A 24,269-nucleotide genomic window follows, 5' to 3' on the forward strand; every position below is an offset into this window, starting at 1 on the left:
GTGATTTTATTTACTGGGCTGTTGGCAGAGGTATCTCTCTCTGAGAGAGAAGCTCCAGTTTCTGTCTGAGCGAGATCAATATCCCATTATAGTGTTTCAGAGGGAAATGGCTTAGAGGAAAGAAAGAGAAATAACCTCATATATTATGGCAACACCGATCCATGGATGTGTCTTTCTGCTTCTCTGTTTGGAGGTGAAGTTAGGGTGAAGTAGTTGGAAATGAGAACTGTTGAATTTAGAGAATATGGAAGACCAAAACAACAGAGAGAAAACAAACTGTTGATGGCTGAAAGGAAGTCCCTTGAATAATCTGACAGTGCACTGTTTATAAAAAAAAATCTCTGCTTGATATGAGACACTGAGAGAAGAGGAAGAAGAGGAGACTGTAGAGGATAATGAAGGAAAAATCCATGCAACACATCTCAATGTTTTTATGGGCGTTTTTTTAATTGAAACCAGCTCCACTGATAACAAACATGCAATATCACTGTACAAGCCAACACCACAGATAAGTGTTACTCATTCAAGTCCTGACACATTGTCAAGGATTAGCCAGCTGCACACACACAAACACACGCTCACACACGCACTCTCTCAGATGTTGTACAGAGATAAACACGCGCCACCTCTTTTGCTCTTTGACACACACGGACACGGACACAAACTCACACACACACACACACACACACACACACGCACACACACACACACACACACACACGCACGCACACACACAGTCATATTTACATATCACAGTGAATGATGGGTAAAAACGATGCAGGGAGGAGGATTACGCTGTTCTCCCGGTCCGACCAGCGATGAGAATGGCAGCACAGTTCCAGTGATAGCGAGTGTGTCTCTGACTAAGGTGGGATAAGGAGTGAGATGATGACAGTGAGGATGTGAGTAGAAAACCAGACCTTTTTATCAGCATCCTAAAATCTGTGCGGTAGGCGGGCGTCTTGGATGGGCGCCTCTTAGCATTTAGAGAATCAGGATAAGATTCCTAATATAAAAGAAAACAGGTCTACGTAGAGTAATTTCTTTTTTTTTTGTCAAATCCACTCAATCTGTGCTACATTTAAATGCATGGTGTAATTACAGTATCATAAATACAGGGCTTCATGGTTTCATAAACAGGTTTGGGGTATTGCTTGGATGATATAACCACTCATATCACTGTCTGCCGTTACGCTTTTAAAAATGTAAATCAAAACCCAACAAAACAGCAAAAGAAAATAAACAAAAAAAGGCCACACTACCAAAAAAATAAACCTTCAATTCCAATAAATAAATAAATACTTTTAAAACGTCATACAAAATTCTGACATTACCCTTTTTTCCAACATTTAATGGAAGTTCTGTCTACAAATGTGAGATAATAAATATATTTAGTATTTTTAGTAACAGTTAGGTTTAGGTGGGTTTATTTGGGATATCTCTTATATCTTTAAGCAAAAACTGGATTATAAACAGTAGGAAAGATCTCTGCAGAAACTCTGTTTAATACTGCTCATATCACAATGGTTACGACACGATAAAATACTGCAAATTATCAAAACTGTACAGAAAAACTTACAAGTTTCTCTAAAATACATTTTCACTGTTAGTGTATGAGAAGAAAGATACAAGAGAGCTCTTCTCCATTTGACCAGCTGAGCAGCAGCCTGTCCTTCAGATGGACTGATGACGCAGCAGCCGTGTGACAGTCAGTACTAGTCAAAATCCTCTCTCTCTCTCTCTCTGCACGCAGCTAATTGTTGTGCCCTCTGCTGCTCTGGTCTGGAGCAGAGCGCCGGTGCCCAGGGTCCCTCCGCATCGCCGCAACCCTCTGAAGCTCTTGCTGATGGTTGCTACAACTCTTCATGGAGCTGAACACTCACAGTCTAGGAAGAGAGAAGACCGCAGCAGGGCGAGCCAGCCCACGTTTCTACTGGACGTTTAGTGAGTTCCTCTGGCACAGTGCACTCTTCTACTCCAGGTCTTAATGTCAAAATAGTAGACGATTTTTTTTTTCTTCTTTTCTGTCGTGTGTTTTTTAAATGTTTTTTCTTAGATATTCCTCTAGCTAATCTACGTCACGGTTACAGGTGTGAGTGTCAGTGGCGCACCACCGCGTGGTGGAGTGTTTTGGCTGGGTGAGGGCTGTGCCACCCTGGTAGTGTGTGTACAGTGTGTGTGTGTTTTTTAGTGTAGAAGAGGGCGGGTTTGGGCCAGCAGGTCAGCGGTGGCGGTAGTGTCTCATGAGGGGGACGATGCAGGAAGGGGGTCCCGACAGCTTGAGGAAAGGGTGCTGGAGGAGTTCCTGGGCTGTGGCTCTCTGAGAGGGCTCCCTCACCAGCATCAGGTCCAGGAAGGATCGCAGCACCGAGGACACCTGGAGATAGTAAAGGAATACTTTGGTCCTTTATCTGATCTTTAATATGGATTGTAAAGGGAAGTCTACTGCTAGCACAAATATATGCAAGAAAGATCTTGAAAGACAAAGGAACTTGGGTCGCTTATACTTTTTTATGTAGTGGCAGATCTACCTTGTGTGACTCTTTTAGCCGAGGCGGCAGGTTGTCTCGTATCCTCCTCATGGCCTGCAGAGGGGGCTCATTAAAGTAAGGGGGCTCTCCATCCACCATCTCAATCACCATGATGCCTAAAGACCAGATATCCACCTGTACACACACAGTGCAGTGAACGGTCATGTACAGTTTTCACTGTACTGTCTGTGTATCTTCTTTCTATCCATTGATGCAAAGCAATGTTAATCTGTGTGTGTGTGTGTGTGTGTGTGTGTGTGTGTGTGTGTGTGTGTGTGTGTGTGAAGTCATCACCTCGGTCCCATAAGGTAGTCTAGAGATGACCTCTGGTGCCATCCAGTACGGCGTGCCCACGAGGGACTTCCTCTTGGGCACCTCTTTGGAAACTTGAGCACAAAAGCCGAAGTCTGACAGCTTGATCTGCAAACACACACAAACACCATCCTGCCTTCAGCTTCCACTTTGTCATGTAGGTGTCTTGACTTACAGCTGAGACCGTATTAATTCTGAACCTCTTGTGTTTGATGTCAAGAAGTGCACTGACCCATTGTGATTAAGAGCTTTCATAGAAGACACTAATCTCCTGTATTAGTGGTTAATTATCCTTCAATTAATCATGTCTTATCAGCTCGTTCGGAGGCATTAGGCAGGATTTAATTACTGGGGCACGAGTGGTAATTGATGATGATGAGTTTCTGGCACTGGCTGTTGACAAGTACCACGAGTGGCACCCATGGAGAAGGTCAGCGAGTGTGTGACAGTGTGTGTTAAAATAACCAGTGACAGGAACAAGGGTAGTAGCATTGGTTATTGGTCAGTGAGATCCCTGTTTAAATGGGGGATCTTCTGGTTTAATAACAACCCAAAGGAAGGAGTGTGAATCGAAAAAAAAACATCTAAACACACATAAAGAAACACATGACACAGACACACACACACTTGTCATATGCACTTACCCTGCCATCGCTGGTCAGGAGAATGGAGTCGCTCTTAATGTCGCGGTGGATGACGCCCTGTGTGTGCAGGTAGGACAGAGCCCTCAGCACCGACAGACACACTGTGGCAATCTGCTCCTCATTCATCCTGTGAAGACACACACGCACACGCACACACATGCATCAGCAATAACTGTCATTAAACAGATTACTTTAAATCGCAGAAATCAGACTGGATGCTTTATAACCTTCACTGTCTTTTATTTCTTACCGTATTATGTGTATTCATCCTTCTTACCCTGTATTTTATTGTTGTCTCTTGTGATATAGTTAACAGTAATTTTATTGAACCATCCCATGCCATCCCAGTTAAAAACATTATGCGTGAGCACTTATTTTCATCTCTCATATTTATCAAATTACATTTCATTTCAGAGCACTTAGTCTGTTGTGTTAATATCTTATCTTTATTCTATTTTTAATTTTTTTCTATTAATTTAGACAGTTTGGTAATAAGTATTTTATCTTTTTAATCCATATTTTTTTTGTATTTGTCTTTTTCTGAGGTGCATTGTGGGAAAAGGAATGGTACGGTAATGTGGCTGTAAAAAAAATAATTAAAAATAAATATATTGAGTCTTCAACTTATTTCCAAAGAAGGAACATCAAGACGACCGTATAGCCAATAACATGACATATTTCAAGAAATAACACACTTTTTGAAGGGTAGAAATGAATATTGTTTATTAGGCTACAAGTCTGGTTGCAGACTTTCGCTGTCATCCTAAAGAGATTACAGTCCAACACAGCTGATATGGAGCAGAGATGGGGTTTGGAAATCCCCCCCTGTAGCCTGCAGCGGCTGTAGCTGTGATGCGCAGAGCAGCCAGGAGGGTCCCATATGGAGAGACGGGGCGATGCAGTGTGTCTGACTGAGCTCACATAGAAACTCACAGCTCCACTGAACATTAACATTTAGACCCAGCTGGCCAGGCCATGCTGCGTGTTTATGAGTGTATGTGTGTGTGTGTGTGTTCACTCTGAGCGGCCATCACATACATGTGCAGAAATAGACACACCCTCATTTGCAGGCATAGACAGGAAACACACATGTATGTAAGACATGTACATATTCATGCATGTAGAGTACACACACCCACAGCCATGCTTGCTCTCTTTAACTCTCACTCTCATCCCTCTTTCCATATTGTCCCTCAGTCTAAAAGATCCCTCTGTTGGAGTAGTCACTTAGAAACTTGCATTATGTGAAACAACCCACAGGCAACATGAACACACACACACACAAACACACACACACACACACACACATAGATACACAGCCCTCACAATGCAGCAGATTTTATTGTCACACATGTATGCATTTACAATCACGAGAGATAGATGAGCCTTCTGCTAATGGAAAAACAACTGGATAACTCAAAGTGAATGGGATGGAGACATGTGTGCGAAAACAACAACCTCTTAATGCCCCCCCCGCCTCCCCCACCGATCTCGCTCACACGCACGCGCGCACGAGCACACACACGCACACAAACACTAAGAAATGAACAGACAATCAAAATAGAAATCGCTGAAATAGAAAATTGTTTCAAACACAAAGTAAAAAACAATTTTAATGAGCCTATAAAGGTTGTCAAGGGGAGAATTACACACGCACCTACGCACACACAATCATGCAGGCACTCATCCACACACACACACACACACACCAGCAAGCATAAATACATATGCTTTTGCACTTACATTGGATAAAATCCCTGTGAAGTGCAGCTCATTAACTGACTCTAAAAGTATAATTGAAATTTGAACGTGATTGAAATAGTTCAGGAGCAGGGAGAGCCATTCTGCCACTGCTGACTTGCTTGTGTGGGTCAGGGGTGTGTGTGTGTGTGTGTGTGTGTGTGTGTGTGCGTGTGTGTTCACGAATCTCAGTGTTTGTTTTTTTTTTTACTGAACACCCAGCGAGCTGATGAAGCTTGCACGACGCGAGGCAAGCAGCAGTTATTTCCACAATAAAAGGCTTAACAGAAATAGCACAAAGCTTTCACCTGGACAAATATGGCTGAAATTACCAAGGAAAAAACACAGTGCTGTAATCCTTATAGCGTGACTTTGGATATATATACAGTAATGGCCAATAATTAAACCAAGTGATTAATTTGTATGGCTACTAACCTAATAAGGTAATTTTTAATAAGATCTAGCTACTAAGTTCCATTTAACAAACACACACTTTCTCCTCTTTCTTTATTCTGATTGGGGACATTTGTTGAAATATCAATTTGAATACTGAAAAGATTTTGTTTTAAACATACACAATTACTCCAATATTCAACAGTGGAGACTGTGGAGTGACTGTGAGTGAGAAAAAGAGGAAAAAAGGTGAGTTAAAGAGAAATGTGTGCACAGTAATATCCTATTCAGTGAGATTTCCATTAGTACTTCTAAATGCACTCGTGCATACTGAAACTCTCTTTCTCTCTCACACACACACTCACACGCACTCTCACACACACACACACACACACTGAACACAAACATCTGTGTGGGTGACTGTTCAAAATACTTCACGGCAGCAGCGGTGCTCAGCCTCACCAAAGCGTGTTATTAGCATCCGACACCGCACAGCACTAATGCTGACACTCCACGCAAATGACTGTAATTAAACACCAAGCACAAAGTAAGCTTAAAACAATGAGGCGGCAGCTTCGAAACACGACTCAACAACAGAGAAGCAATTAGGAAAAGTTGGAGAACAATAATCCCAAAACTATCAAAGCCAGGACTGGATTACTGCCCATCTGCTTGTTTCTCCAGGTCGTCTTGTGAAATCACTCATCTCTGTGAAGTTTCTGATGTGTAGCGCCAATGATTTTTAACAGCACATGTTCATTTGCTAAGCACTCTTTGATGCCATTACCATCACCTGAACATCACATGTATTCAGTCGTTTCAAGTAAAAATGGCTTTCTCTGTGTCTGTCTCAGCATTTCTCAGGCCAATTTATTCAGCACAGCTCACACACACACAAACGACAAGCACAAAGCTGTGGCCTCATTTATTGGAAATGTATCGTATTCGTTTTTCTTTTTCTTTTATTTATTTTAGCTCTTATCGCCCTTTTCGAATCCTACAGTCTGTCCAAAATTACAGCTGTTAGGGTTTTAAAGGCATAGTTTTCTTGCCGAGAGTTAGATGAGAAGACTGATAGCACTCAAATGTCTGTCCGTTAAAAATGAAGCTACAGCCAGGAGTCAGTTAACTCAGCTTAGCATTGAGACTGGAAGCAGCTCTAAAGCTCATTCATTAACACAATATACTGTGTTGTACATACAGTATCAACCGAACATGTTAATTAATGACATTTAGACAGATTACCTTTGGACAGAGCCAAGCTAGCTGGTTACCTCTGTGTCCAGTCTTTATGCTAAGCTAGCCGTCCCCTGGCTGTAGCTTCATATATAACAGACACACATGAGAGTGGTATTGATGTTCCCATCTAACATTCATTTCCCAAAATGTTTAATTGGTACTCCTATTCAGGTATCATTAATTTAGTGATTCATTTTAGAAGTCATTTCAAGGTCTTACTTACATTTAAAGAAGGAAGGGTCTTGTCTCCCAGTTATATTTCAGACCTTTTAACTCTATACAGTGTGTGAAATTGCTTATTTAAAAATGTATTTGGTTTGGTCCCTAATTGTGTCAGAGTGCTTGGATCTTTATACCCTTTGTAGGTTTAGTCCTTCTCACTCTTTTACTGCTGTTATTGTTACTCTTTGACTATTTCCACATCCACTTCAGGGCTTCTTTGGTATTTTACACCTCAGTATCTTATATTGCATTTCTGTATTCAAGGTTACCTGGTGTGAGTCACAATGTCGGTGAGTGCCCCACCCTCCAGGAACTCCATGACGACCCACAGCTCGTCTCCCACCAAGTAGCTGTTGTACATGTCCACCACGTTCTCATGGTGGTAGTCCCTCATAATCACCACCTAAAAGAGAGAGAGAGAGAGAGAGAAAGAGAGAGAGAGAGAGAGAGAGAGAGAGAGATGGAAATGGCTTTTAACAAATATTTACTTTTCCATTTCTATTAACATGACCTGTTTTTATTGTAAAGTCACATACAATATAGAGCTTTAACAAACCTTGACCCATAAATGATATATTCTCATGTGAAATACATTAAATATGTTACAAAGAAATTATTTCATTACTTTATTAAATTTATTCATGTCATTTTAATTATTTATTAATAAAACTTTCCTTTTGTCTCATGTGAACATATTCCAAAGGCATAACTATAAAAGGATTACATTCAGCAATTAATAGGATTACATAAAGCAAATTAGTTCCCAAATGAACACCCACAGCCTCAGATCTGTGTTCACTGCACACACATGTGCACACATGTATGCACGTGCACGCATGCACGTGCACACACACACACACACCCAAAATAGAATCAGTGCAATGTTGCCTGATAAAGGAGGAAATCCAAGGTTTTACTGAATTCACATTTTTGTCCAAAACAAGCGATCATGAAGTTTCTCTGCAAATATATATATATATATATATACCGTATATATATATTCACTTTTCAATAGTCAGTGTACCATAAATAGAAACAGCTATGAATAAATGTGTTGCCTAGGATTTTCAGTGTGAAGACTGTAATTTTTTGGAAATAAATGCAATTATAGATGTAAAAATGTGTTAGAGGTTTGATTGCCATGAATATATGTTAGGGAAACAGAGGAAAACTGAATTTGTGTTTTTTGTTAATAAGCTACTGTAATGCTGTGGGAGGGGAGATTTATTTTTATCTATCTGGCACAAACTGAGCCATCTTTAATGATGCTATTTAAACCAGTTTCATCTCTGCTGCTGCTGCTTGTTTGAGCTGCAGTCAGTGACAATTGTTCGCTCTGATCTCACAGTGAGGAATGGGAATGGTGCCCTTTATTTGTGTGGGTCATACTGACCCACTAAAAGTAGTCATGCATCCAATGTGTTGTTGTATGAAGTCAGAACACCCAGGGATGTTACTCCGTGGTAAAATATGCTGCTTTAGGTATGACTACTCTTCCCATAAGTGTACTGCAGTTACTCCGTCAGCCCTTCACACCTCATTAAAGAGCAGCTCTCTCCTCTGCTGTTTCCTGAGGTCCATCTTCTTCACAGCCACCTGCTTGCCGCTGTGTTTCTCACTGGCGATGCACACGATACCCGTGGAGCCCTCGCCGATCTTGATAAAGCTGTCCAGATATTCCCGGGGGTCGCCTGTAGGCAAACGCAAACACAGCCCAATTTTGATGCAACACCGGGAAACAAAAAAAATAAGGTATTTCAGTATCACTTTCATTTCCATTGTCCATATCTTACCTGGGTTGACCACCAGTTGAAGTGCAGCTCTGAACTGCTCGTGGGAGACTCTGGAGGGTTGAGTGTCTGAGCTCGACCCCCAGGAAGGAGGGGGATAGGCCCCTGGGGGGATGTAAGGTGATGAAGGCTGCGAGTAGGCCCCCTGGATGGAAATGCACATATGTACAAAATGAAAAAAAAGACATAAAATAGTATTAATATTTAGTATTAATATATTTCATAGTTATTGTATTGTAATGGAGTTTTGAGCTGATTTTCATCCAAACACTGGAAGTAATCTTAATCTTGTACGGTTTATCAAATTCATGCAGTAAACACCCATTTAACTAAACTACAGTGACTTGAAAAACATCATAATAAATATATTTCCTATCATAATCCATAGCATAATCATTGCTTTCCTGTGAAAATCACGCACCTTCAAAATGGGAACTTTTCATGTCTGTTCTTAGCTTTTCAACAATGCAATTGTTTTTCAGATAATTCAATGTTTTTTATATGTTTTTTTATGCCAGCATCATTTCTATATCTGTGAACAGTGAACATACTGTACCTGAGGGGTGTATGGTGGGCTCGGCTGGGAGGGGGGGTGATGGTAGGGTGAGGGTTTGTAATGGTGAAAGACAGGGGGGTAGGGCAGGTGTGCTGGGGGGTAGCCTGGTGGCTTGGTGTGGCTCTGAGGTAGCTTAAGAGGCCCTCGGGGGTAGGTGTCACCGCCCGTAACCTGGGGACTGCCATCACGTGATGGACGCTCGTAGTCACCCTGGAGGAGACAGCACAATGACAAAGTTATATGACACTGTCCAGTTACACAGGCTCTGAGACGTGTGTACACTGTGTGCATTAACAGAGTGGTCTTAGGTGTTACGCGTTCTTACAGTCATGCATGACCACACACTCTCTCCACAGTAAAATGCCAGCTCTACTTCCAGGTATGTCTGCAGGTACATTAGCCCTCGACAGACTTAATGGACATCATTTAGTCCACAGGACAGGGGCCATACTTTATCATTAGTACCCCACAATGCTCCTCAACTAGCCCATTCATCAGCCAGGAACCCAGGGAGAATCCAGATCTGGGACATGCCTCTTCCTTAAGATCCCAGAAACACGTGAGTCTCCTTTAAAGTGTTGGAGCCAGCGCACGCACACATGCACGCACGCACACATGCACGCACGCACACATGCACACGCAAGCCTGCACACACGCACACACACAGTGAGAATGTAGAGCTTAACTTAGAGAGACCTATTAAAAGCTCAGTTGTATGACTCAGCTTAAATGATCTGACTCATAACAGCCAGCAGGCCTGGTATACACACACACAAATACATACACACACACACACACACACACACAGACACAAACTTGAGGAGAATCTCAAACCACAAATGACCACACCAGAAGTGACTTTGTAACTCTGTGACTTTTTTTTACTGTGTAAAAGTGGCCATAGCTGCTTAAAAACAGGACGCAGACAGAAAATGCTGGCGGTTGAAGTGGATGGCCAGAGAAAAGTGATGTAAAGAGCAGAAATGTGCCAGACTTGGTTAAAGTGATGAAATCAATTTCGCATGTTCAGCTGCTATATAAACAATCAGTCACATTAACAGGAGCAGAGGTATGACGGGGCGACAGCGTGCATATAAAGAGTTAGTTTGTTTAAATTTATCTGCCAAAGTAAAAATAAATAAATAAATAAAAGGATGACAGTGCAACGGCAGAATATCAATAGTCCAGGATGGATTATACGGATACTGATGTACTGGCAGTAGTGGATCAAGCTGACTCCACCATGCAGAGATTAAATTAAATTACCTTTGCCACGCCTCGCAAAAAATGCTCTTCAACCAGCATGTTTTTTGTTTTTTTTAAATCATAAATTCTCAAGGGACAGAGATGATAATAGAAAACTCCCTCTCTGTCTTCCTTTTATTTGTTTCTCTCTCTGTGCCTATCACTCTTTTTTCTTTTACACTTACACAAAGAGACACACACCCACACACACACACACACGTGCATAGACGGCAGGAGGAGGAACCCTGATGTGCTGGGATGGTGTATAATTACATGGTGTGAACTCTTTTAATCAATCACTCAAGGCAGGTGTGTGTGGAGGGGGCTGCTGCTGGGACAGCCCAGTCTTGCCCCCCCCCCCCCCATATCATTGGCCGGCACCGCTGGCTGGCTGTCAGCCAAGGGTCTCCTGATCCATGTTGGTTAAACGTGCATTAATCTGAGTTTGGCAGGGTAATCAACAACCTAACTCAACTGTGAAATTGAATTCCGCGGTGGAACATCGTTCGGCCAGTTTTATGCTAAGGCTGCAGAAAGGGAAAGTGCCGCAACATCAATTTGTCACCGAGAGCTGCGGCACTGAGCTCATACTCGCCACGAAACACACAGAGAGAGAGGGAGTGTGTTTGTTTGTATCTTGGTGCGTGTGTGTGTGTGTGTGTGTGTGTGTGTGTGTGTGTGTGTGTGTGTGTGTGTGTGTGTGTGTGTATGTGTGTGGCCAAGTCTCTGTGCTGTCTACTGTTACATCCCCACCGGCTCCTAACAACAGCAGGGAAAAAGAAGGATTTACTTCAGTGGTGTGAGTGGGCTGAATGAGGGAAAACGAAGAAAAGGCAGAGAATGAGAGAGGATAGAAAGGGGTGGGTTTGTTACAAGGTCCATGAGCCGAGAAGAATAGTGATTCTTAAGCTGCCAGATGACTCCTTGTTTTTTTTTTCCCCTCTTACCACTGCTGAAAAATCTCCAAACACCACACGGCAAATTAGGGTGCATTGATTCAAAAGCCAGCACTTCATCATAGCCTAAGTTTCATTTGATTTAAGATTTGGATAAACAACACATAGAACATTGAATAAAAATGTTAAAATGCACCAAATATAGGCAGATGGAGTTTTTTCTTTTAGCATTTTTAGCTTTTTAGATCAATATGAAAGCTGTGGATCAGACTGCATCCTGTTAAGTCCTAAATCTTTACATTGCCAACACACATTGTACATTTTTTCAGAGAAGCTAATGTGCCTCCTCAAGCACAACAGCTCTCAAAATGGCAATAATAAACCATATGTAGGAAAAATGACCTTCCCCTGCATCACTTTCAATCCTGCTACACTTGCATTCTCTGTAGTTGTTTTTTTCTACTGGTAGCTATTTACTGAAGCATGCAGGTTAAATAGTTTTTCATCAAGGCACCCTGGGATCTACATCAGCAAACCCAGTTTTCCTCTCAGCCACTGGACTCGCTTGATGTTAAGGAGGGATATTGGAAAGCAGTACACACTCCTGTATAAGGGACCTAATGGGGCACTGAAAGCTTTGGAGAAAGATATAAAGGTAAAGAAATGATAAGGGCACCCTATAGACTGACCACTCTTTCTGTGACTTACACCTGCTGTTGTATTGGCAGCATCTTTTGCCTCCCGCTAATATCTTTTACAAACATATTCTACAGTTCTGTATAAATAATTTTGGTATAAAAGAATCCCCAGGATAAAATTAAGTGCAAATATAAGCTTACATTACACAGCCACTAATGCATGTAAGGTTTGTTTGCTCTTGTTCTTGGTGTCTCAGTCCCTCCCACCGCTCCACTGGAGAAGATCACAGGCTGCATCACACTCTCCTAGTGCCAACATATTACAGTGAAGGTGTTTCCTACACAATGTGAAGCTATAAGCTATGAAACGTCAATATCAGGTCATGTTGCTTGGCAACTTTACTAACAATCAAATATGTCATTTTGTATTTACCGTACATTTCTTGTAGCTTTGACTATCTGCTGATATAATAATACCTCGAAAGCTGCAAACCAGTTTACACAGCAGTTCTTATTTATTGTTATCATTATCATTATTTATTTAATATTTATAATGACACTTTAGAAACATCATGCTCAGAAACTCAAGGTAGCTAAATCCATATTCTTGTGCAAATTACTCCTTAAAGTGTATTTTTGCAACCAAAATTTTGTATAATGATTCTTTGTTGTTATTGTATGTTGAGGTAACTATCATTGGATTGTTTCACTTTTTTTGTCTACTTCAATTTTATCTGCTTCTTGCATTTTCTTTTTCATTTTCCTCCTGCCATGTCACTTCTTTCTTTATTCTCTACATTCCTTTATGCCTCTCTGTTTGGTCTGTGTAACTCAGAGCTTTCTGGTCAATGATAATCATGAGCATTAATTGATCTGTGTGCAGAGACAGTGGCTACCGACGAGGGCTAATTCTGTACGTGGCAGCACCTGCCTACTTCGGAGAATGTGAGAGAACTAGAAGCATAGGGAGAGAGAGAGAGAGAGAAAAGGACTGAATATTTGAAAGAGACTGCAGGTGGATAGGAGGTGGGACTAAATGTGGGGATACATCTTTGTAATTTTCTATGAAATGTTGCTACAGGCTTGTCAGGGTTGTGAGGAGTTCTGTGTTGAAACATGTTTCCTGGACAGCCACTGTAATTTGGTCGCTTATACAATATACTCTGCAGTTTAGAGTAAACACTGCCAAAGGCCCTGTCACAATTATGTTCATAGATGAATAGGTTTTTTATTAAAATGTATTAGTAGAGTGCATCGTTTTTGTGTTTTGTTATAGTTACCTTAGCTATGGTCTGTGAGTTTGCGAGACTCTCCGAGAGGCGAGGGTAGGTGTAGGAGCTGTATGAATGGGCCTGTGGAGGGTTCTTGAAAGCCCCGCTGGCTGCATAGGGAACATTTGGCTCCTGCAGCCCAGAGCCTGACCGAGATCGCTGCCTGATAGCTGGCGTGGGGCTGGTCTGCGTCACGTAGGAACTCTTGGGTCGTTTTTCATATTCGTCCCGCAGACCACCATAGCTCCACTCACTGTCTGGGTAGTTGATCTGCTCGCTGTGTAGCGAGGCACGAGATGGCGTGCCAACTGAAGTGTCCCGGTAGTCCTGGCTGGACGAGCCACCCACAGACGCCCGATAGTAGCCACTGGAACCCACCCCACTCCCCACAGTGGAGGCCACCTCATCGGCTGAGCGCCCTTTGCTCTCCAGGTAGGTGTGGTAGTCCGGTGGCAGCTTGCCATAGTCTGATTTTTGGGGCATGGCGTCTGGGTAGAAGGGGCTGCGTATGGGGTGTGAGTGGCCATTCTGCTTGGTGAATCGATAGTGCCTCCCCACAGCCCAGTCCCCATCTATGGAGAACCCTGGCTTGCCAGGATCAAGAGAGAAGTCTCTGCTGGAGGTGTCAAGGTCACAGGAGTAGCGGGAGTAGTAGTGGTTGAATCCATTCTCCTCTGGGGCGTTGGGATGACCACTGCCTGAGGGTTTGGAGCTGCTTCCAACCTGGTGGGGACCTGGTGGGCTCTCTTTACGCAGGGAGTTGGAGCGTGTCACTGAGATGTTGTCAAACTCCTCCAGCAGGCCGTTGATGGACGCATCTTTGGGTGGCCGGTTCCCTCGAACAATGGTCTACGAGAAGAACAAACATATTTACACTTAACATGCAAGAGAGTCTGCTGCTTGAGAGTTTGATGGAGACAGCCCTGATACTTTGGGTTGCAGTACATTCAATTTCAGTTTGATCATTCCTGGCTGAAAACTGAATGAGATGAATTGAAATTCCTGCTTAATCAACTTCTTTTAAATAAAGGCACGTCAATTTTCAGGCTGGAATTTCAATTCATGTGTATCAGGGCTTTGTGACAAGTATGAAATTAATCATCACTTGCAATAAATGAACGCCGGTGTTTGTCATCTGATAGAACGGCAGGCATCGGTCTACACAACCACTAGTTGTTGTGAGATGGGATGCAGCTAGAGAATGCATGGAGATAAATGGCGGGATACCTCAGATGCTAAAAGGAAACCATTGGTAGATTGAAGGAGCTAATTCCTGCCCCATTTCCCTTGCAACAGATTAGCTTCATTTTCAGTGGGCTGATCAGGATACATTAATAGTCATGGCATTTGGTTGAGCGCTCGTGAGGTGCATGAGCGCACCAGCATGCGCTTGCACACACAAACAAAGAAAGACTGAGGAAGAGAGGGAGAATGAACACACATGCTCACATCTGCTTCAAAGCAAAGGCAGCTTAATCATCAGGGGTGCTGCTTATCCCCTCCTACCTTGTGTTAAGCCCTTTACACGGCTGTGTCGTGAGTCATGGGGAACTGGTGCTACAGCAGTACTCATTGACCTACACTCGTGTGCGTGCATGGTGTGTGCGCACATATGCTGTTTTTTTTTTTTTGTTTTTTTTTTTTTTTGTTTTTTTTTTTTTTTGTTTTTTTTTTTTTTTGTTTTTTTTTTTTTTTGTTTTTTTTTTTTTTTGTTTTTTTTTTTTTTTGTTTTTTTTTTTTTTTGTTTTTTTTTTTTTTTGTTTTTTTTTTTTTTTGTTTTTGTTTTTTTTGGGATGTGGACCGTGAGGCTCCCCACCTCCATATACTGAAAATCAGGAGAGTGATGGCAAAAGCCAGACACACAGCTTTTACACAGCTTCCACTCTACCACTTGGACATTACAGGAGAGGCTGCATTAGAACAATGGAAACATGTTGCGTGACTGCTGAGCGCTGAGAGGAGGCCGGGCTGTGGGGATTATTTAAATTTCAAACTCTTACATAATCTATCTGAGAGCTTTTTGTCATGATCAAACAAAACTGCAAAATTGTATTTTTGTATCTCAGGCTGTGTTTCAGCGGTGTCTTCCTTGCATTACAGCCTCCAAGTACCTCAAGTATTAAATCCTTCCAGTGAACGTCTTGTCAGTTGTTATATTTTGCACAATCCACAATCTCAGTTCTCTTTCAAATCCTTGTGTGCCTCTACATCCCTGCTTTCTTTTCCTCTCCTTGCTTTACCTGGATTAACATCCTTGGTGTACTTCATGAAAGTGTCCCTCGTACTTTAGGCATTTAGTGCATTTGCACCTTGATGTTTTTATGGTCTCAGTCAGTTTTCAGCTCCCCATCCACAAAAAGTACTGCCCACCTGTCAATGCAAACTCATGTGGCTTCCAAAAGCCTACACATATCCTATTCCCTGCAAATTCTTAAAGTTATATTCCCTAGGATATCATCAAATGAATGAGTTAAAGATGAACTCTTGAATTGAAGTAGTTAAATTAGGTAAATGTAACCCATAAGGCCTGTTCCACAGCCTTTACTAGCCTGCTGTGAAGGGCTTATAACAGCAAACCTATTGTATTGTTTGCCTGTATACTGTACTACACTGTTAGCCATTTCCACATCTGGAGGTGTTTGCTGAACCTACAGTGTCACATCAGCAAATTCTTTGACACCCTTTGACAGCGCTCACACGTCGCTGTCCATCACATACCTGTCATACTTGCCTCTGCTGTAGTTTGCCCACGTCACATGTGCTGAGGCAGAAAAGCTGGGATAATCATCAACACGGAGCAAACATTGTGCTGACGCAGGGATACATCTAGACTCCTTCACTTAGCTGCCTGCAAACCGACATGCTGTCATCTCATTCCTCTACGACTGCAGCTCAACCAGGCTACCACAGTTAATAAAGGCAGTATCATCACTCCTTCATGCTTGATCGAAACCTCATAAAGGCACTCTCTTTTCATGCCCAGCCATCCACAGGAAGGTCTGACTTTTCTTCAAAGATAAATCTTATGATAGAGATACTTAAGTTGAATTAAATCTCCCATGCTGCCTCATTGTTTCACATTTATTTATTTATATTAACTGGGGCGGCTAGTCCCTGCGAATTTGTGCAAGCTTACGTTTTTTAGAAAAAAAAATGTCAAATGGCGAAAAACAGCAAACAGCTCCCTGTTACGATAGAATGCAACATGCAGCATCTTACTCTATGTCGTTACTGAAATAAAGGCATTCAGCACAAACTAATGACATTTGTTTGAATAAATTGTACAGGTTACCACGATAACTGCTATTTTCTTTATATCCTGTAACCTTATTGTTAATTTATTTTTTTATGCACTTGTTTCAGTCTAAAACCAAGAACGCTCTCTTCTAAAGTTCTTTCCATCTCTCTCTTTGTTACTCTCTTTGTTACTTGGTGCACCTCCCCTCTCCCTCCTTAACACTCCAGTTGCTCTCCTCTGTTTGAGAGCCATAGGCTGTTTGCAGCCATGAACTGGAACCCAATGTGAAACGGCCTATAAAAAGAGTGAGTGAAGTCTAGCTGAGAGGCTGAGGTTGCAGGACGGATGGTCTTTTAAACAGGTCGGTGAGTAGAAATCTATCACGCTCTGGACAGATGTTGCAGTACACGGAGCGGGCTGGGGCTGACATAAAAGAAAAAAATTTACAAGTCATACACTTTTAAAGAATAGTCACACGGGCCTGTTCTTCATGTTGTTAAGCTGTATTTTCTTTAAAAATAATTCTCATGTCATATTAATCTTGCTAACTGATGCAAATAAAACTGCTGCAAATAATTAATGCTACTGTTATTGTGAGGAAATCTATTCTCACACTTCCTCTAGAGTCTGCTATGAGCTTGTGATTGGTGAGGCCGAGTCACATCGTGTTACGCTACGTGGATGCTGGTGATTCAGAGCTAATTGAATTGCCATACAACAGTAGGGAGCGGCAGTTATCTAATAAAACATCATGATCTCCAACTGGTTCATAATCAATAAGACTATGTCAAGGAGCGTGACAGGTACAGCGGATGGAGAGAGTCAGAGAGAACAAGGCAGCGAACGAAACCGAGAAGGTGACGCGCGGGGGAGGGGGGGGGGGGGGGCAGAGGGGAGGGGGAGGCAAGGTTAATTGTGTGCCAAATCACTGTCAAACGGTCGGCATCAAGCCTGAAAATCTTTCCATTAATTTGAATTAGGGGGCTGATACTGGCTTCCGTGCCCCTGTCCCCCGTCTTCCTCTCCCTTCTTCCCCCTGTCCTTAAAGCTCCGTGAGCCTTGTGCATGGGTCGTGTTCAGCGGCGGCTGTGACAGCAGCCATATTTCACTGGTGTGCGGCGTTGGCCTGTCCTTTAGTGATAAGCTGTAATAGATCTACTCTCTCCACTCACCACGGCCAGTTCAAGGTAAGTACAGAAAAGGAAAAGAAAGGAAAGGAAAGGAAAGGAAAGGAAAGGAAAGGAGAAATGGGAAGATAACAGATTGGAGAAGAGCAGAGGAAAGTGTCTGTGGGAGGAGTGACCAAGAAACAGACTAGGTGGGATGATGCAAAAGAAGGAAAGGATGGTGAAGGGGTGAGGGAGGGAGTGTCGTAGAAAGGGAGCAATGAAAAATGAGGCTCGTTTGGAGATAAGGGGGGATTAACCTTGCTGGTAATGAAGGGAGGGTGTGATGGGAGGATGGAGGGAGGAAGAGAGGGAGAGATAATTAATGGGCTTGCCCTTCCTGTGACTCCTAGCTAGAACCCTGGTTTGGAGGCTGCGCTTCAGTGGCCAGCAGGGTCCTGGGACAACTGAGGAGGAGGAGGGGGAGCAGCTCTGCTCCTCTGCTGCCTGGATCCAGTGCACTGCTGTTTCATTTGATTTGGGTTCTGCTGTTTGCAGGAATCTGCATACAGAACACCTTCTGCAAACTTTAATGCAGAGGCACATTAAAATCAAAGAAGAATTCACAGGTTGAAGTTGTGTTTGAGAAAGTTGCCAACCGTTACGCTCATGAGAACCTTTAAAATGTGCCAAATAAAACTCTTTTTTGACATTTTTGAGATAACATTTTGACAGCAATAAGCTCTGACAAAGCTCGCTTTACTCAAAATGTTACTCGTTTATACGACCTGGGTTCTTTATCACCATAAAGCCATGTACACACCAGACACACAAGTATCTGCACTCTGGATTAGTGGGTCATAAGGAGAACAGCTAGTGGATTAGTCAGCTCATCATGACATCAGCATGCTGTAATCACTTTCATGCCTTTGTCATGCTAACCTTTTGCCCAGTGAAGAGACAACAAAGACTACAACTAATGACTATTTCTATTTTTGATTAATCTGTTGATTATTTTGTTTTGCTTCTGTTATTCAATAAATTGATTGAATATTTAGTCAATAAAATGCTCTCAAATGGTGAACATGCTGATCCCAAATCACAATGGCTTTCATCCAACTAACAGTCCAAAACTCAGAGAATTTCAATTTATTATGTGCAATTACTTCAACTGATCGATTACAACCCCAGTTGAAATGTTGCATGATGTGAGTTCAGAGTGTGGGAATAGTTTTTGCTTCACTCAGTTTCCTGCACCTGCATGAAATACAGGATGGGAGGGGCAAACAGCTTCTATATACACAAACAGATAATCATATACATACCCAGATGTACACGTTGCCACACACACACACGCACGCACAACAACAGAGGCAGATGTGTAACTCCTCCCTTTCGTGTGTCTTTAGTAACGCATGAAAGCTCATCATCTACCACAGCCCCAATCGCTCTCTCTGCCTCTCTCTCACACTCACACACTCACACACTCTCTCACACACACACACACACACACACACACACACACACACACACACACACACACACACACACACACACACACTGCAGAACATTGCCTACTCAACACACCCACTCTGAAATCCCAGTTCCTGCCAGAACTCAAACACACAGAAATGATATTTTTCTACTGGGATATGTTTGCTGTCGTGCTGTGCCATACACTGGTACATGACGAAACATGTATGACTGCAACAGAAATATTTATTTTCCTCCATCTCCTCCTTCACATCCTCCCTCTGTCTCCCTCTTTCTGTATTAAATCCCAGACACCATCTCTGCTGTGAATTTCTGTCACGACTCACACTGCAGAGAACTAGCACACGTGGGGTATTTACACACACGCACGCACGCACGCACGCACGCACGCACGCACGCACGCACGCACGCACGCACACACACACACACACACACACACACACACACACACAAACACAAACACGGTCGGCACACACTTCTACTACTACTGTCGCCACGGCTGCCACTCCTGAAGTGCAGTATCCTTTTGCATCAGTGACCAATTTGTGAACAGAAGCTTATTCACTGCCGTCTGAGAAAGATAATATCAGAGAGCCCTTGAGACAGCACACAAAGAGACTACTCACGACTCTCCTGTGAGTGTCTCGATAAGGACCAAACATGACCTACAGTACTGACTGATGAATGATCAAATACAGCCACTAACACAGCTGATACATGAACAAAGAGGAAAGATGTTATTTGTATATAATGAAGCATCCATCCATGCATTATCACTCCTCTGCACCAGGCTCCTCTTTGATGAAGGTGATACTGTACAAGACAAACGGCTCCTATCTTTATCAACAATGTATGAATTCATAGTAAACATAAGATGGATTCGAGTAGATAATCTCACACAGTTCAGGTAAATACAGAGATTAGGATGTCCTGATCCTCTAGCTCTCTCTGCTGGATGAAAGTGGGAAAAGCAACAAGCCGCTAAAGCTAAAATGCTATTTAGGTTCCAAGCACCACAGAAGCTGGAACCTTCTTGGAATTATTTATTATTTATTGATTCATTAGCATCATTATCATTATCACTATCATTATTATGAAGTGTCTGGAAACAGTATTTGGTAATAGGTACAGGGAAAATATAAAGTTTATAGGGAGTTTTTGATTTCCAGGGGAAAATCCATTAAAGAGCTTGATTAAACCCCAGCATTCACTATTTCTTTGCAGGAAGCTTTTTCATGATTTTTCACTTACATATGAGTTCAGTACCAGGACATTATAGAAAACTTTAGGACATGTAAAACAAAGTCTTACCAATCAGAACAACTGTTAAAAAATAATGTTCTAAAGATCACCCAAAAGCTAATTCACCACATGATTGTATTTCCATGTGTCTACTCAGAGGTAACAGGAGGTTTTTTGTGATGTGAAACATCTGATAATGAGCCAGACAGGTTTCCTCATGGCAGCCGTGTTTCATCATTGTTGTACAGTAATCTGGCAGAAGCAGGAAGCGGATTGTGCTCTGCTGACCTCTGCTGGTCAGACAGAGTATTTCAAATCTGAAGCAGAACATTTATTCTAAATTAAATAACCGTGCAATAAAATGATGTGGATGTTAATTTCACTGATAAAGGAACAAAGTACAGTGAGGCTTCTGGTAATGAGATTCCCTGAGGCATATATCTCAGATCTCAGTTATTAATTAGAACAACTAATCCTGACCTCAAAACCCAGTCGGATGTGACCTCAGATCAGCATGCAGGCTGACAGGTTGACCCACCTGTATTATTTAGTGGAGGATTTCACAGAACAGTTTCACTGAGTTCTTGACATGTTATTAGCCAAACTACAGATGACGTCTTAGCAAACATGAACAGGATTATTCAAGGAGCGGGTTTTGGAGCATTTCCATGATTAATAGGTTGTGAGATGACCTGTTTCCTCGGGCCATCCTGCTGCCTGTTAGTTACAGAAGCTAATAACCATCATCTCAACATGCTGAGGCTGTACACTGAGGGTTTCACTGAATACTATCATGTAATGCATAACAATCAAAGCTGACTTGAAAATGATTCTGCTACAGCCAATTACAATGTCTAGCAGCAAATGTTAATGTATCTTTGTATAAGTATTAATATGGGCATGTGTATATGCATATGCAAGAGTAAGAGAGAAGGAAGTTTATAAGCTTCAAACAAAACATTTAACACATAGAATATGAATGAAATCAGAAGGTTATTAGAGTTATTCAATTATGCAGAGGGACTCAACCTGGGGGATGGAAACATAAAAAGAAGTATAAAAAGAAACTGTCCCACCAATGGTCCCAAACTTGAGTCAAAAAATGATTAATATCAAGTGATTGAAAATCTTTATAATAACCCTAAAAGTAACTTCTAGGAAAGTCTAGGTGTTCTGATTGCCTTGACTCCTATGTGTTGTATAACACGGACTACAGTTGCATCTACCAATAATGCCCACCCTCCAGTACAGCCAATAGAAGGCCATCATTAACCACATGTATTTTATGAATACAATATCGATTTAAAGAAAATCTTAAATGAGTTAAAGAAGGCTTTTAAGCAGTACTCATCTGTCGAGGTCTTAAAAATCTCTTTATGTTACTGAAATAAGTTTTTAATAGTTTCTGAAAAATCAAACAAATGCTCAGACATTTGATTGTAAGCTGAATCCATTATGTCATGCCCTTCTTCGTGTTTTTGAGTGTGGTTATTGGAATATCCAAAATATGGAGTGAACTGTAGTTTCTGCCTCTGACAGTCACTCCCGAGTGACTTTAGAGATCTCTGGAGTTCTTTCACATCATTTTGACACGTTTGAGACCAAAACCTTACTCGAAGCCCCTTTATACATAATGGTCCTGGTCACAAGATGAACCTAAGGAGTTGTAAGACAATTATCAGGGCAGGAAACCAGAGAAAAAATAAAATTCTGTTGCACAGGATTATGTTCATTTAATAGGATTTTCTCTAATTTCTCATCATTTTTTTCTTTTGATATACTTCAGTTTAGCCTCTTAAGGTAAATTAAACATTATTCAAATGAAAACTGGAACATTAGGCCATGACAGAACTGCTCATAGACATAAGGGGTCACATGTAAACATTGTGTTATTTTAAGGGGTCACAAGTAAAATAAGGTTGGGAACTACCTCATAACTGCTTACATCCCATTTCTCTCAGTAGGATATGTCACCAGAGATTCTCCTTGTGGATCACATGCATGTGTATATACTTTTGCCCAAACAGAACTAGAAGAAACCTGTGACTCTGTTGGCGTTCAATGGGCTTCAAGTGTGTGCACATTTATCATTTTGGTTAATATATCATGTGTATGTGCATTCACATGTATCAAGCTGCTGTAAGCAGACTGTGGAGCCCCTTACACAAGCTGGTGAGTATTTGCGGCTATGTTTTCCTCCTGTGACATGATGCCTGCGACCCCCACAGCTCCCGGCAGCTCAGACCAGTGTGACCCAGTCACCTTTGACCTCAGCTGGGTAGAGCTTCAACTACGAGCTCCAGGATCCATGAGTCACACAGGGTGCAAACGCATGGAATGAGGGATGATTTCCAGCAAAATGGATTAGTGGTGGAAGCATAATGAAATACAAACATAAAGTCAGACCAAATCCCCCGACCTTAAGCATATTAGTGCAGTAAAGCCTGGACACCCTTCTTTTTTTCCTCCCCTCTAAGCACTGGCAGATTTAGGCTGATTCAGAAACATAGCCGGCAGAAATGTTTCTAATAATAATAATAACACAGTAGAAGCAATAAACTGCAGTACTTTGTCTTTTCCAGTGTGATCAGCTATGTGATCTGAAAGATTTTTGGCCTTGTCTTTCCTTTCTGAGGAGTTTCCAAGTGAGTCTGTCGCTGTCAGGGAAACTTTCTGATCTAAAGGAGGAGAGAGGAGAGGAGACAGAGAGCAAGAAGAAGAGGAGGGGATCAATTAGATGTCCCTCAGTGAGACAGATAAATAGACAGCTGCCCACTAAAGATTAATTACATACCAGCGCTCATTAATCTGAGCCCTGTCAGCCGGTTATAGGCTACAACACATCGCTGCCCCTACCATCCTCATCAAACGCTCACTTTCTACTCCACTCATCAGACTGCTCTCCTGTTGCTTTTGCTTCTGTCATTATTATTCCACACACACGCACGTGTGCACACACACACACACACACACACACACACACATACACACACACACATACACACACGCACACAATCATCAAGGTCACTATCAAGAGATAGACTGAAGGCATATTTTGAATGTTGTGCTAATTAGAAAATGAAATAAAAAACTAAACTGAAATAGTGAACATGGTAAAAAAAAAAAAACCTGCTAAAATGTGCATGTTAGCTAGCAGAAATTAACATTTAGCTCAAGGTAACAACTGAGTTAAGTTAATTGCAGCCTCACGGGGCTCCAAGCAAAACAGTAGACTCTTGAGCTTGACACTGAATGTGAAAAAAGGAATGAAAACAGTAAAGCTCCTTGTATCTATGTCTCACAGTTATTTCAAAATGAAAATATCAGGTCAAAGTCATGTAGAGGTTAAATCAAACTAATGATGAAATATTTTTCAGCCTGTGATAAATTCAAAAATATGAGAGAATGAACTTAACTGTTATTTGTTTGATTAAGTTGTATTTTTTTTAAGGACTAATATTATCCCTGAACATATCTGAGTGTATGAAAATGATTTTGTTATGAGTTTTCTGGTCTGGTACAGCCCCTTAAAACAGATCAAATAATGGCACAGATGGCTTGTGAAATAATAAAAACGACGCTCACTCTAATCTGTCCCTGAAATGATGATAGATGGATAAAAAAATTTGATTTTCATTCAATATTCTTCCACAATGCAAAAGGAAGTGAATGATTTGAACTGTGAGTTGTAGTTTGTCTCTCTGGCCACATG

At 41.8% G+C, this 24,269-nt stretch overlaps 1 protein-coding gene across 2 annotated transcripts in view; it reads right to left on the minus strand.

Annotated features, from left to right (window-relative positions):
* Positions 1-690: 690 nt before the first annotated feature.
* Positions 691-24,269, minus strand: part of pak5 (p21 (RAC1) activated kinase 5) — a 64,604-nt gene continuing 41,025 nt past the window's right edge. For both annotated transcript variants that reach the window (XM_022737886.1, XM_022737885.1), the window contains exons 3-11: positions 13,487-14,326; positions 9,428-9,637; positions 8,875-9,016; positions 8,618-8,772; positions 7,351-7,484; positions 3,488-3,614; positions 2,826-2,951; positions 2,532-2,666; positions 691-2,377 (exon numbers count right to left, since the gene is read on the minus strand). In XM_022737886.1, the coding sequence (XP_022593607.1) occupies positions 2,222-2,377; positions 2,532-2,666; positions 2,826-2,951; positions 3,488-3,614; positions 7,351-7,484; positions 8,618-8,772; positions 8,875-9,016; positions 9,428-9,637; positions 13,487-14,326 (2,025 nt within the window). In that variant the 3' untranslated portion in view covers positions 691-2,221. The remainder of the gene's footprint in view (positions 2,378-2,531; positions 2,667-2,825; positions 2,952-3,487; positions 3,615-7,350; positions 7,485-8,617; positions 8,773-8,874; positions 9,017-9,427; positions 9,638-13,486; positions 14,327-24,269) is intronic.

Source organism: Seriola dumerili, unplaced genomic scaffold (genome assembly GCF_002260705.1).
Source record: "Seriola dumerili isolate Sdu_G_001 unplaced genomic scaffold, Sdu_1.0 BDQW01000025.1, whole genome shotgun sequence".
Lineage (NCBI taxonomy): Eukaryota > Metazoa > Chordata > Actinopteri > Carangiformes > Carangidae > Seriola > Seriola dumerili.